We start from the raw sequence: 17,866 nt of genomic DNA, 5'->3' as shown, positions 1-17,866 counted from the left end.
CTCCTCCGCTAACTGGCTAAGCTCAGCACAATGAGCTTCATAACCTCGGGCATCCTTAGAGAGTTGCTTTCGAGTCATGGAAGCTCGGAGGGACATCTCGGCGTTCAGGACAGCAGCCTAGGAAAGGAAAAGAACAATTAAAAGAGAATGCAAAAGAAGAACATAAAGTACTGAACAAAGGAAGGTTACCTCAGCTGAGGCAGTGATAGAACGTTGCATCAGCTCAGCCCACCCAAGGCTTTTCACATAATCGGCATCAGCCTGGGAAATCATATCCCGGAGGACTGACCCAGCCGTGGGAGTAGGCCCGACCCCCACAATGCGCAGGGCATCGTGGTACATTTCGAAGAAATTGGTCCTGCACCGGACCACGGGAGTCTGAGGCTTCTCCGCCCTGAACTGACGAAGGGGCGCCACCTCCGGAATAGAAGACTTCCCGGAGTCCAGCTCCACTACCTCCGGGTGAGGGCTTGACGGTGCCCGCCTTTTGGAGCCTTTGGACGGGGTGGCAGAAGGCTCTGGCTTGTTGGTGGCCCGTGGTGAAGGGGCCTTAGATTTGGCTGAGCTTCCCGCAGCTCGGCTCCCTGATGGGGCAGTTGTTCTCTTCTTCTCTAACATTCTCCTCATTGCTGAGTCCATAACCCTTTTTTCTGCACGAGACATAGGGAAGGTCAGGACAAGAAATGAGATAGCATAATATTAATAAAGCGGAGCACGGGCGGGGGAAGGGCCGTACCTAAGTTTCCTCGAACGGAAACATCTGCCGAGCTTAGCCCATGGTGGCAGAGCAGGTCCTCTGCCAAAAGGGCAGAGACATCAAAGCACCTTCCCCCTATAGCCCTTTGGGCTCCAGTAAACAATTCCCCTTGACGAAAGCCCGGGGTGGGAACAGGTAGGAGGGGGAGAACATCTCTCCAGGCAGAACATATGTCCCAATCGTCGGAGGGACATACAAAAAAGAAGGCATTTTTCCAATTTTTATTGGAGCTGGGAGAACCCTTAAAAAATTTACAGTTGGGTCGGCAGGAAAAATAAAAGGGGCCCTCCTCAGAACGTTTGGGCAGCAGGAAGTTACAAATGGTAAAACAGTTAACCTCAAAGCCTAGAGTCCTAAAAAGAACTACAAAACTACAAAGAGTTCGGAAGGAGTTGGGGGTGAACTGTCCTAGGTGAAGCTCATAATATCGGCTGAGCTGTTGGAAAAGTAAGGGGAGGGAAATCTAAGACCTGCCTCCAGCTGATCTAAATAAAAAGTATAAAATCCTGGAGGAGGGTGGTTAGCTCGGTCTGTGGGGTCAGGAATGACAAACTTGTAATTTTTAGGGGCGTGGGATAGAGCTCTTATCTTCTCCTCCTCCGAAGCATCCAGCTCGGGGGGGTATTGCTCATACCACGGCACCACAGGGGCTTCAGGGTCGTAGCCCAGGTCATCATCCTGAGCAGGGAATGATGCGAAAGCAGGATCCTGGCCTGTAGGCTCTCTTGCAGTAAGAGCGAGGGAATCAAATCGATCCACCTCAGCAAATACTTCGTCTGAGCTTCCAGAATAAGCTCGGGAAGAAGTAGCCATGGGGAGTGTTTACTTACTTAGGGAGCTCAGAAACTTTGAGAAGGGAAGAAAAGCAAAGGAGCTCGGAAACTTTGGGAAGGAAAGAAAAGTAAATGAGCTCGGAAAAAGAAAGGAATTCAAGAGAGAATTCACAAAAACAGGAGACGGAGAAAGTAAAAATAAAATTTTTACAGTGAGGCCTATTTATAGAAAGTTCGGATCAATCCAGGTCGTTGATCTTGGGACAGGTGGACGGCTCAGATCAAATAGAACTAAAAAAAAAAAAAAAAATTTTTTTTACATTGTACTTGCCGGAATGACAGCTGGGCTCGGTGAGGCACCTTAGCTCGGCATCCACTTAGGGTCATCTCAACATAAAAACGAATTTCGAGTCTTTGACCTCAATTCGACTTTTATGGGAGGGACTTGTGATACCCCGAGGAGGAAATCACCTCAGCTCAAAGATGACCCTAAGATAAAGATCAATCCTTAGATAGACAGGATGGTCCAGGAGGTCGGCTCGGGAGATCCGTCAAGCTCCTCCACCACCATCACCCAGCTCGGGAGCTCGGGAGCTCAGTCAAGCTCGTCCACACCATCATCCAGTTCGGCTCGGGAGCTCAGCTCGGGAGCTCGGGGAGCTCAGCTCGGGAGCTCAGGACCTCCTTCAAACTCCTCCACCATCATCTCCATCTTAGGTTGGGAGCTCTGGAATTCATCTCAGCCCCGATGGCAGTAGGAAGTTAGCTCGGTAGAGGGGTTGGACAACCTCGATGAGTTAGCTAAGATGTTAGGATCAGTGCTCGGGTTGAGTTCAGGGGTTCAACAATAGACCATTCATCCCTTTTCCATATGACCCCAGACAAGATTCGGGCGAGATCTCAGCCTAAATATTCGGGATTGTGATCCCGGGATTCGCGGATTCTTGATAAGGAAGGTAGGCGTTAAATCCGGAGCTCTCTCCTATAAATACCAGGTTCATTTTCATTATTTGGATCCTAATTCTTCACTCGCGGGCACACACCACTCTCTATATTTTCGCTATCCTAGCATCTGACTTGAGCGTCGGAGGGGATAAGCCGGAACACCTTCCGGCCCCCCTTAACATTCTTGTTAGTGGTTTCAGGTCAGCAGCAGTTCATCTCTTATTTGGAGGAGTTTCTTCAGCTCGTCCAAGGAGATCACTTTATTGAGGTATATCAAGCTCTATATAAAAGTCTAGATTGAATACATCTAGACTTTTAAACTCTACAAAAGTCATTACAAGTCATTATTTCTCCTTGATTGAATACACTTGAATTAATAATACACAAATGCGACTAAAACATAGAAAATAAGTCAAGTTACTCGTCGCTTGACTCGTAAGTGAAATGCGAAAATAATATAAAAATGATAAATCATAATACTTTATAAAATAAGAATGTATGACACTAATTATTTATAAAACTTGAGCAAAAGTTTGAACAAAATAATTATGATTAATTAATCAATATTTTCCTTAATATATCCAACATCGAACGGTGTCTTAATTGTGATTTGTGAATTGGGGAGTTTTCTTCAACTCTAGAAACTATTGGCACCAAAATATATATTATCAAAACTTGAAGGGTGAAATGCTATTCTGTCGGAAGGCGACAAGAAGAACGACGAAGCCCAGTGAATTCATTTTCGAGCTTGCAATCTGGCAGCTAGTGATACAGGATTCGTTCTAGCGAAGAATTACATGTGTATCTGAAAAGAAGCAGCTTGCGGAGAAGAATTTCGCTGCGAAAATTCTTTTATTTTGCCTAGTTTTGTGCCAGATCGCATAAAAAAGTTGCGGGTTATGGCCGTTACGTTACATCTACGAGGGGGTGGAGCTTTTTCTGTGAACTGTACATAGCTTTACCTTTCCTCTTTATCTCCGTCTCTCCGCTGCGGAGTGTCTTTCTTCGAAGCGCCGCCGTGGAACTCGGCCATCATTTTGTTCTCGTTACTTTCAAGGTGGAGTTTCTCTTTCTCCTTTTTTCCGTTTTCATTTTTTTTTTTGAACATTTGGGTGTTGCTTTATCTTTGCAATTCGAAGTTGTTGGATTATTCTCTGCTGCATGGGGGGTTTCCCGAGGTTTGTAAGTTTATGATGGGTTCATGTTTTTAGTGGTTTTACTTTGATTAATGGGTTATATCGTGTTTTGATATTTAACTATTTTTTGTTTACTCTCTCGGTTTGCTGAACAATTCTCAGATTGTTTGGTGGTCTTTTTAATACCACGAGCTTTTACTGAAGTATGCCGAATTGCCGATGCTCATTCATTTATGATCCCGCTTCAAAATTATGCTATCCATTTTTTGGTAATTTATTGGTGTTCCTAATCATGTGTGTGATTAAGGTAGTATCCTCTGGAACATATATGTAATGAATGATGATGGTGGCAGGGGATGATTTTTGAGATCTAGAGTTCTACACAACTGGATTTTTCTCCTGATAGTAGGGATTTGGATCTTGTTTCCATTTTTTGGCTGCATGTACATATCTTTGTATATTATGCTGACTTAGTTCCAGTAAATATGCTTTAAGCATTTTATATGCTGTGTTGGGATTTAAAATCATAGGTTAAGAAATCAGTGGCTTAACTTGTATTCCATTTACTATGACCGTATTATTTATGGTGAAACCTGGATGGATTCCTATCCAGTTGTTGATGGGGTTAAACGGGCAAAAAATATAATTTATGGGGGTCCCCCGACCCTTGCTGCCTTATGTTTTTAATTTGGTGTGTATTGCCACATCTGGGTTTGAACTTAACTTCAGCTAATACTTAAGTTATTTTCATCAGAGGCTGCAAATGATTCATTTGACAGGTTTACGGTTTTGGTTTTACTCCACGATCAAAACTGAACCGAAAAAATTTCATTCGATCTTATTTTCATTTTAGGTGGACCATGGATGAAGGCATTTGATTTAGGGTGGATTGAAATGGCCCTTATCTTAAGTATACTTGAAATCCATCACAATTAGTTTAAAAACTTACTACACCGTGATACACGATGTCATCCATGTTTGTTGTCCACCACAAACTATATGACTGTCCATGTGGCATTTTGTACTTGATAAAATATGGTTTACATTTCTACTTTCATCTCAATATAGATGAAAGAGACTAAAGATGGGAGGAGGACTGGTAGATTTCCGAAATTGCCGTCAACGGACACATCTTCTCTTGTTCTAGACATTGACAACTTTAAGGTGATCCCTTAAGTCCTTAAGTAGGTGTTTGGGAGTGCGTGCTTCTTACTGAATTTTGACCATTCAGCTGATTATCATGTATATACGCTTTCTGTGGCATGTAGGGTGACTTTTCATTTGACGCACTGTTTGGAGGTTTAGTTAATGAGCTGCTGCCTTCATATTTAGAAGAGGAAACAGATACATCTGAAGGACATGGTGCGAATGATGCTCTGTCAAATGGTCATCTGCGAACTCCGTCTGATGCAGGAAAATCAGCGCCAGGACTATCAAGCCCTCTATTTCCTGAAGTAGATGCTCTGTTATCTTTGTTTAAGAACTCATGCGCACAGTTAATTGATCTTAGGAAACAGGTGAAAGTTCATAATTCGTGACATTTGATTTTTTTTTCATATTCTACCTACTGGGTCACCCTCCTAAGGTTAATTTTTGTCAAGATTGATGGGAAACTCTACAATCTCAAAAATGAGGTTGCTGCTCAAGACTTTAAACACCGGAAAACACTTTCGGAGGTTAGTCATTCCAGGCTATATTGGCATTCCTTTAAACATGGTAATGTTTGTGTCATGGATTGGTACTTGCCAGATGTTTTTTCTGTATTTGAGTTTATGGTTGCAAGCGCCTCTAGCTAATTGTGTTTTTTTCACACACAGCTGGAAAAAGGAGTTGATGGATTATTTGACAGTTTTGCAAGGTTGGATACTCGCATATCAAGTGTTGGGCAAACTGCCGCTAAGATAGGTGACCATCTCCAGGTAAATCTTTTGCCATTTGTAATTGTAAGTGTCCTGATTGTTTTGTGCCACTGTCTAAAGATTATAATTAACTTCATCATGTAGGAACTTATATAGTGCTTCTTAATTGTTTCTTCTGTCAGCCATATCTATATCTGGCCTTGTCTATTTATCCTTTGATTGATTTGCTAGTGATTAAAACTTACTATTCTTTAATATCTGATTCTTAATTGTCAGAGTGCAGATGCCCAAAGAGAAACTGCCAGTCAAACTATTGATCTCATAAAGGTAAACTAGTGATAAATAAGTTTTAAATGACCTCATTAGTTTCTGTTGGAGATGATAGAGTATCTGGTTTTACACATCAATAATATTAAGTTAAAATTATCCTGCAGTATTTGATGGAGTTCAATAGTAGTCCGGGTGACCTAATGGAACTTTCACCTCTGTTTTCGGATGATAGTCGGGTAGCTGAGGCTGCTTCAATTGCACAAAAATTGAGTAAGATGACATTTATCATTGCAAATTAGATCATCACTCCTTTCCTGTGATAAGATTTGATTTTGTTGTTTGATTAAAGGACATTTTGTATGCACAAACTTCTGAAATTACTTCAATGTTTTTTTTGGAGCTTATTTGGAAACCTCAGGACACCGTAGGAAGCTCGAAAAAAGAAGTCTATTACACTATTTGAGATCGAGACTGGGCTAGAGTTAGCTTGACCCTTTTATAGAATGGGTATCATTTCTAGAAATAAAGTGAATCTGTCCGGACCCAATGCTCACCTGATCATATAAGAACCTGTTGTGCGTCAAATAGAAAGATAAGGTAATAGGAAGGAGAATATTATGCCAAAGAAAAGATGGAATAACATAAATTTCGTGAGTGCTGACTTATCTCACACAGATCAAGTAATCCGTGCAAGAGGGGATCTCTCTTATATGAAACTTTTGGGGATCTCTCTTATGTGAAACCTTTGTAGAAAGCTGGGAAGAGTTGTTTGGGAGGAATCTGAACTTTACCATTAACGAGCGCCTCATTTACATTTGGTGATGTCTTAAGTCGTTTGTGTTGTTTGATTTACGCACTTCAATATATGTGGAAAGTTGTGTATGATGAACTGTGTCTTGATTACTTCTTTGATTGTGGAAGTATGAGAATTCACTTAGAGGTTTGTTTCAGGATCGTTTGCTGAGGAAGATATTGGAAGACAAGGCATGACTGTCTCATCAGTTGCTGGGAATGCAACGGCAAGCAGAGGACTGGAAGTTGCAGTTGCAAATCTTCAAGAATATTGCAATGGTATGACATCATAATTATTTTTTTTTTTTTGAAGGTGGTATGACATCATAATTATTGGTTACAAAAACCATATAATTTAAATCGTTTCTGGACTGCCTTTCAGAAGGAAGTTGTTTGGCTACTTGCATAAGGATCCAACTATTCCAACTGTAATACATGTTTCTTTTTGTACAAGGATAATCGCTCGAATCAATTTCTATTAGTTCTGATCAGGGTTAAATCTTCATTTTTATATGGAATTATCAATACTTTAATGTAACTTGCACTCTGGCATTAGCCAGTTATTTCTTGTACAATATCAAGGCAACAGTTTTGACATTCTATAACCAATCTAAAATAATACCAGGACAGATATTGCTACAATAATTAGGATACATGAGTATGGAACCTTAACCATATAATTTGAATATTGTTGGTGTGTGTTTTCTAGGTTAGTCACTTTCCCTGTTTTGAACAAACCATCTACTAGCTTCCAAAAATATAGCATCTACTTTTCTCTGCGTGACTGTGCTTTGGTCTGTCGAGTTTTGTAAATTTAATCAATAGATATCCATTAGCATATCTGTAACATTACTTTTGGTTTCAAATACATGAGCAGAACTTGAAAATAGATTGTTGGCCAGATTCGACGCAGCATCACAAAGAAGGGAATTGTCCACAATGGCAGAATGTGCAAAAATTTTGTCACAGGTCATTTACTTGATCTTTGTCAGACAGATTGTGTGAATATAAATACGGTAGCAAATTATTCAATGCTCATATCAAGAAACCAAAACATTTATGAAGAGTAGAATATAAGTTAGCATTCATTAGAAAGTGTTTTATGACACAAATCACCCCATTAAAAATATTTCCCCTCTTTCTTGCCATAGAGGTCTGTGTACAATCATATCAAGGGATGGTTGGAGGCACAATACGTAGAGCGAACTTACTATGTTTATTGTAATTTTGTCGTAGTGAAATCATGAAAAGTATACGCGATTTAGATAACTATCTCCTTCCTCTCACATGTTAGTTCTGCATTCAGTTTAACAGGGGAACCAGTGCAATGCAACATTATGTGGGATTGCGTCCTATGTTTGATGTGGAGGTCATGAATGCAGACGCCAAATTAGTTCAGGGTGATACTGGGGCTCAACCTAGCCCTAGCAATGTGGCTCGTGCGCTCTCTTCATTGTACAAAGATATAACAGGTTTGTAACTCTACTGATCTGACGGTTTCTTATTAAAAAAAAAAAAGAAAAAAAAAGAAAAAAAACAACTGTACTGATCTGACGAAGGTTGTGTTATTTGAAATGTTCTTTTGATTTTCTATGACCGGTATCTAGATACTGTGCGCAAAGAATCAGCAACCATAACATCAGTTTTTCCTTCTCCAAATGATGTGATGTCGATATTGGTTCAGGTATTCAAGCATTACTGTTTTTAATCTTTCATTTTGTTGGCGTAATATTTCTTGGCATTGTACTACTTGATGCTTTGTTCAGAATTGTTTCATGGGACCGATTAATATTTATGAAAGAAATTGAATGTGGGAAATGCAATAAAAGATAGCAACCATACCAAAATATTAAGACTGCATTTGCGTGGAGTCGCTTTGGAGAGATGAATTAAAGTTTAGATTTCAAATGAAAGCAGCATATTTGAAATTCACCTGGAGCAAAACCATTCAAACAATCAAATGGATTTAAAACCATTAATTTGAAATGCCCCTGTCCATGCACAACCTCACTTTTTTTGTATTGAGAAATATCAATTGAGACCAAGAAGAACCAGAAACCCTGGGATCTCTAATCTATGGAAGAAAGTCAGAAACCTGACTGCGTGTTCAAAGGTTCTGATGGCTTTATTCTAGTGGAAAGACAATAGTAAATAACTTCCATAGGTCCCAATACTATCATAAAACTTGAGTTCAGTCCTTCTATATGTTGATAGAGATTTTATCATGTGTGACCACCACACCCTTGACAAAACTAGACAAAACTAGGAAATGTAGTTGCTGAGAAATCTACTTTTAAATAAGGATTTGTCTGGAAGCGACTGGAAATATTGTTACTGAGAAGTGAGAAATCTAATGTTGAGTTACGACTCGACGTCGGTAATAAATCTCTGTCCTGCTCCTTTCAAAACTTGCAATCTGAAGCACTAGAACACATTATCCATATAGTAAAATATAATAATTGATATTAATCTTTCAAACAAAACAGAAACTTTTCCATTGCTTAAGTATGGCATTGCCTGCGTTTGACTTGCTACTTTATTATGGGAACTTAAAACAAATCAGGATCATGATAACCAAAATGACCAAATGACTCTAATTATTCCACAAAGAAAAAAATTTGATGTAAATATTTTTAGCTTTTAACAATTTTTTCTATATAAATCGGAAGAGGAGTCCATATCTGTTTTTTTGTTGTCTTTGATTTTCTGTATCCAAGCCATCATATCAAGATCATAATTTTTTTTATTATTCATGTCAATAGTACCCAGTCAGATATTTTAGCCTATTTAAGTCCTGACTTTTTTGGTTCTTATTCCTTCACCGTGTTCTGAATTTTTAATTAAAGAAAACAAACATACATCCACAATCATTAGTTATTTTGAATTTTTTTTTGTTGTGTAGCGTGTGTTGGAAGACCGGGTTCCTAAACTTCTGGAGAAACTCTTGGTGAAACCATCTCTTCTTAATCCACCTCCCATGGAAGAAGGGGGACTTGTATTAGTGAGTTCAATCTGTGCTTGTAAAAGTGATGTTTAAATTACAATTTTAAGCTATATGTTTCAGTTACAGTTTTTAAGTTATGGTAACCCTTTCATGCATTATCTCAGTACCTTAGGATGCTAGCAGTGTCATATGAGAAGACACAGGACCTTTCTAGAGATTTACACAGCGTGGGATGCAGTGACTTAGATATTGAAGGTGCAAGTTATGGAATTTGTTGTTTATTCTTTATGTCTAATGTCTTTATCCTCTTACAAATAACATATTCTTGGGATTATGTCGCCAATATAAACTAATAAGTTGACCGAATGAGCTTCATATATCTTAGTGAGTTATTTATACGAAGTATGATGACATACTCTTGAGAAGTCAACTATGCAATCAATTAGAATAGGTCAGACAACTAATATCCTGATCATAATTTGAATCATCTCTAGAAAAGGAATAATACAGAGTATTGTGTGTGTGCTTAACTGTACATATAGTGGATCAAATAACTGATTCTTGGATAAACTACAAATGGTTCAGTCGATCTGTTTGGTGGTATTGTCTAAATTTAGATGATTTTGGTTAACTTTCCATTCTTTTTATGTTAGATATGTTAAAAGAATCTTCATTTGAAAAGCTATGGAAAAGTATCCATTATCCACACTCATAACTGTATGAGATATAGAGAAATCTGTTGTTCTATACACAATTTTATCAAGTATCAACAATCCAGTTAGGATGGGTGATGGGTCTAAGGCAACGAATTGAACAAACAGGCTCTTGAGGGGGGAAAAAGAAAAAGGAGCTTGAATACACTCACACCCCTCTTCTCTAATAAAGCGGAAGGGAAAAACCCTATCAAATAAAATCTCATATCATAAATGTTCTGAAAGATGGTTGGCATCTTTATTGTCCCATGGTTTCCCACAGACCTACTCTTTCAGAATCTTCGCAGTTTGCTTTACATGTATGCTCTGTTCTCATAATTGTGTGCATGTGACTTACATGATCATTGTTTTTTCCTGTGGTAAAGGATTGATGGAGTCCCTATTTCTTCCGCACAAAGATGCATACATAGAATATGAGCAGTCTTCTCTTAGGCAACTGTATAAAGCAAAGGTATACCCTAAACTATGAGCTTCAAAAGAACACTCCCTCCCCCCTCTGTAACTTGGTAGCTTTTACTGACTACCATTAATATGAGGCTTGCCTTCATAAGTTTGCATTCAAATAAAAAAATTGTGTATATGATGCAGATGGAGGAGCTTCGAGCCGAAAGTCAGCAGTCTGCTGAATCTACGGGGACAATTGGGCGCTCTAAAGGAGCTTCAATAGCATCGTCACAGCAGCAGATATCTGTCACTGTGGTGACCGAGTTTGTACGCTGGAATGAAGAGGCTGTATCTAGATGTGCTTTGTTGTCATCACAGGTATATTTAGTTTCTAGGCTCACATTTAACTATAGTTGATCTCAGTTTGACCAATCAATTTAGGTTTGACAGAAATGATTAATTCACATACTACTTTTATCCAAAGAGATTTGTGTATTACATAGAATTGGACTAGTTGACCTTGAGTTTGACCAATCAATTTAGGTTGAATTAGAAAGACTTATTCACGTACTTGTTTTGTAGATGAGTATTGTGCATTACATGGAATTGGACTAGGGTGGAGTTCTAGGCCGAGCGTTAATTTTCTTTCTTTCTTCATTGTTTTTGGGTATTTTAATCTGGGCAAAAGGGACCTTTGTTGGGACTTCTTACTCTTCGTTTTTTTTTTCAATTATTTTATTTTATTTTATTTTATTTTTTTCCATAAATAAAATGCAGATGCAGATGCTGTATGTTGGGAATCAAAATTAGTGATGATTATTTTTGGCTGTACCCCTCTGTAATGCTTCTCTTGCTACTTTGGCTTGCTAAGAGTAATCTTTTTTGTGCATTCCTGTTGGCTGTCGAATACTCACATTCTATGTGCTCATTTTTGTTTGCCACGAAAGAACATAGATGTAAAGACCATAAATTTTATGATGGTATTAAACATGAAGTTTATGTTAACACAGAGTATGGATTTTGGTATTGGGGTAAGTAGTCTAGACTGACATGGTTTTCTTGATTATTTTCTTGTCGCCGGCAGCCTGCTACACTTGCAGCTAATGTGCGGGTAGTTTTCACCTGCCTTTTGGACCAGGTGAGTTTATTATTCTCTCCTATATTATGAAACTTCTTAATTCTTATGCCTTGTCTACAATAACTATTTTATCTGTCCCATTTTTAATCCTTTCACCTTCTTCAGGTCAGTCTGTATATAACGGAAGGGCTTGAAAGGGCTCGTGATAGCCTAACCGAAGCTGCAGCACTGAGGGAACGATTTGTTCTGGGAACTATTGTCAGTCGTCGAGTTGCCGCAGCAGCTGCTTCTGCTGTAAGAGATCTCCTTTTGTAGTTTTTTATGTTATCAAAGTTGAGTTAAAGTCCTGGAAAAATTAATACCAGGTAGACTTTTTGAATTTGGAAGACCTTGTATGCCAGTGTGAGACCTTAATTGATATTAGCAGGCAGAAGCCGCCGCTGCAGCTGGAGAAAACAGTTTCAGATCTTTTATGGTTGCTGTACAGCGATGTGGAAGTAGCGTAGCTATTGTTCAGCAAGTATGCTTTTGTGCTTTGATGGTATTGCCTGATGTTAATGATCAGACTTGTGATGATTTCATTAGGAATGAAATTTTACTATGCAGTATTTTGCAAATCCTATTTCTCGATTTTTGCTGCCGGTGGATGGTGCACATGCTGCTTCCTATGATGAAATGGCAACGGCGATGTCCAGTGCAGAAGGTGCTGCATACAAGGGACTTCAACTGTGCATTGAAACCGTGATGGCTGAGGTTTGTGACGGAAAGATTCTTTCTTATTTTTAAGTTCATTGTCAGCTTTTCCAAGCCTCTTTTCCTCTTACCATTTGGATTTATTATTGGTTGGTCCTTAAATTTTCCCAGGCTGAGCGGCTTCTATCTGCTGAACAAAAGGCAACAGATTATTGTTCGTCTGATGACGGCATTGTTCCTGATCACCGACCAACAAACGCTTGTACTAGGTGCAAAATTTGTCTTGCAGAATCTGTTGATTTACTTTGAGATTTTTAGAAATTAAACTTCAGTTCCGTTTCTCAGGCTGAGCGGCTTCTATCTGTTAAATGAATTTATCATTTGACAGTGGTTTGATATTTCTATGCTGATGTTTTTCTTTAATCTCTGTTTTATTTTTATGCTTTACAAGTTGTTCCATCTGACCATGTTTGTAATTTTATTTTTCATACATCTACTTGTAAAAATAGGATTGTTGCTTATCTTTCCCGGGTGCTTGAGGCTGCTTTTACAGCCCTTGAAGGTCATAACAAACAAGCATTCTTGACCGAACTGGTATAGAGATTTTGTTATTTCCAATAGAAAGTTCAGACAGAGATATTTCCTTAATTGCAATATACTTTTTTTCTAGCTCCATGGACTAGCTTAGGATTTTAAAAAAAAAATGACAGTTACTGAAACTGAAATTTCTACCTCAGGAAAAAAATTGAAATGTTTCATTGTTTATCAAAATTTAATACGATGAAAATATGGTTTCATGATTTGGTTGATGGCTGCAGGGAAATCGCTTGCACAAGGGGCTGCTTAATCATTGGCAGAAGTTCACTTTTAATCCCAGGTAATAATATCTTGGTCTATAACAATGATAAGTATTCTTTAGGATTGTATTTCAAGTGTTAGTTTCTTCCTGGCCAAAGTTCGAGTGTGCAAATGCATCTAAAAGACTCAGTTCATTTTGATAGCTCGTGTTTTGTCACTTGCTTAGATGCTCAATTAGCTTACCGAGAATGGATGTAACTGAAATTACTGTTTAATTTGGACTCGGGAATAATTAAATGTGATATTCCATCAAAAGATTAATTTGTAAGCTCATAATTACGTGAAGAAACCTAAAGTTCCTGTTTCGTTCTCCCCCTCCCCTCCCTATCTATTGTTCCACTAAGCTAAACTTACACTCAATTGTGACTTTTAAAGTGGAGGGCTGCGGCTCAAGCGTGACATAACAGAGTACAGTGAATTTGTTCGAAGTTTTAATTCTCCCACTGTTGATGAAAAGTTTGAGTTACTGGGCATGTAAGTGATTCTCTTATTCCATATGGAGAAGAATGAAGCTAGAAATTAAATATTTTCCTCCTAATTACTCGCATGGTCCTCCAGCTTGGCCAACGTATTTATTGTTGCTCCTGAAAGCCTGTCAACACTTTTTGAGGGAACACCTAGCATCCGGAAGGACGCACAAAGGCAAGTGTTCTCAATTTGTTATTTTTCATTGCACACAGATTTCTTCACTCGTAAGAAATTCCGTGTGGTCAGTGTGTTAACTTGTAGCAAAATTACTGTTAAGCACTAAGTCTCAACTATTCAACATTTGGTATTCGTGTTAACTTTGACACATTCTTGATATTCAATAGTAATGTTTCATCTCATTAAAATTGACTTAGTAGTAACCTTTTGTTCATCTGCATTTTATTGAACATGAAATGAAGAGCACAACATTGGAGTGACTTTTACAAGCTTTTTTTTTGTTTTTTTGAATCATTATTACTTCTTCCCCCTGCAATTCCATATCAATTCATGAGACGAAAAATCAGACTTTGGCTGTTGCAATGTCACAGGTTTATTCAGCTCAGAGATGATTACAAGAGCGCAAAATTGGCAGCTAAACTAAGCTCCTTGTGGACATGATCAGTGAAGTTCGTCGATTACAAATCGTCGTCTCTTTTTGTTTCTTTTTTCAAAAAAATCCATTCCATTTTTCCTTGTTCTTGGACATTATGTACTCCATCTTAGAAGGTTTTATGGCTAGTGTGTATATTAATATGTAGGTATTTGTGTGTAAAACGAAGGTTTTTGTGTATATTTTTACAGACACGCCTCAAACAACTTTGATCCTGTAAATTATTTTTTTTAAACTTTTCCGAATGGGTTATTACATCGACTCCTATAAAAATAATAATTAGTGGCAAATTGATGTTGGTGAATATGTTTGAATATCCAATTATTTTGGATAAGATTAACGCTTATTTTCCTATTCCTCTTCTGCTTTGGCTTTAAAAAAACAAGTATGAAATGACAAAAGAAAAAATGTTAAATGAGACGAAACTTTGTAGTAATTGTCACTTCTTCCTTTGTGTGCATGTCTGTCGTGAGACGGACCAATTTTATATATATATATATAAAATGAAAAATAATAATTTTAGTATAAATAATAATAATTTTTCATAAGCCGGGTCAATTAGATGATTTGTATAAAAAATTAATTAATAAGACCTTCTCACAAGAGTTTTTATGATATTTTATTGGAGTTTCATTGTAGCAAAGAATTTATGAGACCACGAAACATTAGATATATAGTTATGATAATAGCTTGAAGGAGGTTGGAATTTATAGCGTGGGCTGAAATATATCTTGTGGACAGATGAATTAATAATTATATTTTCTGGAATTTGTAGAGAGTATTAAAAATGTCTAAGCTCGCAATGGGTCTTGTAAATAGAATTGGTAAGTTCCTTCGGAAGATCAAATTAAATAAACTCCAACAAACATTATGGAACTAAATTTCCAGTCAAATTATTTTAAGACAAAACAAAATTAAACAATGGCCATCAATATCTGAAACATTATTTGACTCTCTATTCCATGGAAGGACAACAATTGGACTTGAGGCCAAATTAAAAATCTTTCAACTTTGCTTTGTGGATGACCACCTCACACCTACTTGAAATTTATAATCTCAAGCCTATTATTTTATGATGATTTCCTTATGCATTTTACTTTAAAATCAATATAATACAATTAAACAAGATTAAAGGGAATTGAATTTTCCTCAGATTTAGCCGACGTCTTATGCTTCATCTAATAGCAAGATCTCATGTTTACAGAACGGAGTCTCGATAGAATTTCCAAGATTTGTTACAATTAAAACCGGGATATATATTTCTAATATAAAACTTAGAAATAATAATAATAATAATAATAAATATAGCATATTTTATTCATTAGAAGACATATTTTAGGTTTTCAGTTTGTAGATATATATTTCTTACGAAACGATAAAATTTCGAACTGATGCAATAGCTTGCAAACTTCAATACTAGTTGATTTATTTAATTATAATAGGCCAAAATTTGCAATATGGTTTAATGGAACCCCATTCGCTACAACTAAGGTGGGTGATTTGATTAATGTTGGAATGTACGTATATACAAACAAACAAACAAATTACATTTAATTATATCTAAAATAAATAGTGGATAAGATTAAGATGTCTCTTTGGACTATAATTCCAATGAATCTTTCTTAATCCAATCTTAGCTAATCCTCGTCCATAACGTTTTTATCTTGCCATTTTTTTTAACTCATGTTCACGTGTACGTACTTTTTGTTTTTTGTTTTTTTAAAAAATAATGTGAAACGAAAACATGATATTAAATATGTTTCTTGTTTATTCCAATTTTTAGTTTAAGAACAAATCAAATCGAACAGATAATCAATTCGTTAGAAGATAATCCTGTCTCAAGCAAATGCTGTAAGTGGGGATTTATTTAAATAAATTATTCAAAATTTCGCTCCATTATTTAAGTTATTATATTATTTTGTGTCACATTATATACGATACCATTTTATAAATAACAGAAATAAATAGTGATCCATTATACAAAGTTCAAGTTCCGATGAATCCATGTAAATTCGCAATATATATAATTATAATAAATTTACATTACATTTTTCGTTTATATAAATATTTTTTAAACACTCCAATAAAAAAAATAGGTCCAATTAATAAATAATTACAAATATAAAAAAAAACACCGTTAAAAGATTAATTTTTAATAAAATGAGTAAGTGTAAGTTCGAGTCATGAGCCATAATAATCCAACGTAAAACATCCAAAACGACAAAGGAATCTTACGTGTAAAGATATTAAAAATGAAGAACAGCTTTACAAGGCATCGAAAGGCCAAATTGTATTATATATGAACCATCAAATATTTTTACAGCATATATAATATAATATATACTATTGATACTATATGGTTGCACACACACATATGTATAAATCAACATCGATACATACAAACATGTACTAGATTACTTTATTCTAATTCTAGCAAACCCTTATCTCGATGTTTTCTATATTTGCACATTTAATCGACTACTCATGTTATCTTGCTTTGATAATATTAACAATCTTTTGTATGTTCTCTAGTCAATATACATTATATAAAAAATGACATTTTCGATTATGTATATATAGTTTATTTGCGATTTGGATCTTCTACCAAATTTCAGTTTTACCGCACTATTTAAGTTTTTATTCTCCCAAAAGTGACGCTAAAATGTGTACAATCACGTTAATATTCTTGAAGAAAAAAAATTTAAATTATAAAATATCGAAAGATATAAAAATAAAACTGAAATTTAATGATATAAATACTACGTCACACGGAAAGCAAAACATAATAAGAAAACAAAAGGAGAGGGGGCATCTACAATATTACACCCTTTCGCGGAAACACGGGGCCGTTCTTGCCCCAACACCTTTGGAAATCTCTCCCAACTCAAAACACAACATCATCCATTCATTTCCGATTATTTTACTTCTTCTACAAAACTGTATAATCTAAATCATTATTAACATTTTATAAAGATTTCAATATCTTCTAGTTTTTGACCAAGCTAGCTAGAGTAAACTTTAAAACTAAGGCACCGTTCTGTTCACAATATTATTAATATATATATAAATCATCTCATATCATCCCACGTTCTTCTCATCATATTATTTATCTATATATTAACTATTTATTTTACATCAATCAAATCATTAATTATTTATCTCACATCAATCAAATCATTGAATTCAAATTACTATATTACCCTTATAAATAATATAATTTTTATTTTATTTATTGTTAAAAAAACAAAATAGTCATTTAAAATTTTTATATAAAATTTAATCAATCAAATCAAATAAACCATAATCTATCAATCAAATTCAATACAATTTTAACCATCATTTTTTATTTATTTTTTATTACATTATACTACTTATCTATATATTACTTATATCATACCTCAAACCAAACGGTGTCTAAAAGTTTAAAAATTTATTTACAATAGTCAATATATATAATCGTTTGATATATTAAATTAAGAATTTTAATTTTTAATAATCGGAATTTCTCTGTCAGCAACGAGAAAAAAAATGTTAATCTAAGGACATTGCCCTAATGCATCCAAATACAGATATTATCAATATATAT

At 36.1% G+C, this 17,866-nt stretch overlaps 1 protein-coding gene across 2 annotated transcripts; it reads left to right on the top strand.

The window, feature by feature from the left end:
* Nucleotides 1-3,149: 3,149 nt before the first annotated feature.
* On the top strand, nt 3,150-14,570 carry LOC140863065 (exocyst complex component SEC10b-like). 2 transcript variants are annotated; one of them, XM_073266201.1, is made up of 25 exons: nt 3,150-3,532; nt 4,680-4,775; nt 4,880-5,128; nt 5,213-5,287; nt 5,429-5,530; nt 5,747-5,797; nt 5,905-6,010; nt 6,692-6,811; nt 7,410-7,501; nt 7,839-8,004; nt 8,140-8,216; nt 9,435-9,533; nt 9,641-9,731; nt 10,555-10,640; nt 10,778-10,951; nt 11,658-11,711; nt 11,817-11,945; nt 12,079-12,171; nt 12,258-12,404; nt 12,516-12,613; nt 12,854-12,938; nt 13,163-13,221; nt 13,578-13,676; nt 13,761-13,844; nt 14,219-14,570. In XM_073266201.1, exons 2-25 carry the CDS (start codon nt 4,680-4,682, stop codon nt 14,286-14,288), a joined length of 2,502 nt encoding a protein of 833 aa, XP_073122302.1. In that variant the 5' UTR covers nt 3,150-3,532; the 3' UTR covers nt 14,289-14,570. The 2 variants fall into 2 exon arrangements, with proteins under 2 accessions (XP_073122302.1, XP_073122301.1); XM_073266200.1 differs by having other exon boundaries at nt 12,076-12,171.
* Nucleotides 14,571-17,866: the final 3,296 nt, after the last annotated feature.

The sequence above is a fragment of the Henckelia pumila genome, chromosome 4, assembly GCF_033568475.1.
Source record: "Henckelia pumila isolate YLH828 chromosome 4, ASM3356847v2, whole genome shotgun sequence".
NCBI classification, from domain to species: Eukaryota; Viridiplantae; Streptophyta; class Magnoliopsida; order Lamiales; family Gesneriaceae; genus Henckelia; species Henckelia pumila.
Note: the sequence above shows the minus strand (reverse complement) of the source record. Positions and strands in the feature narration are given on the sequence as shown.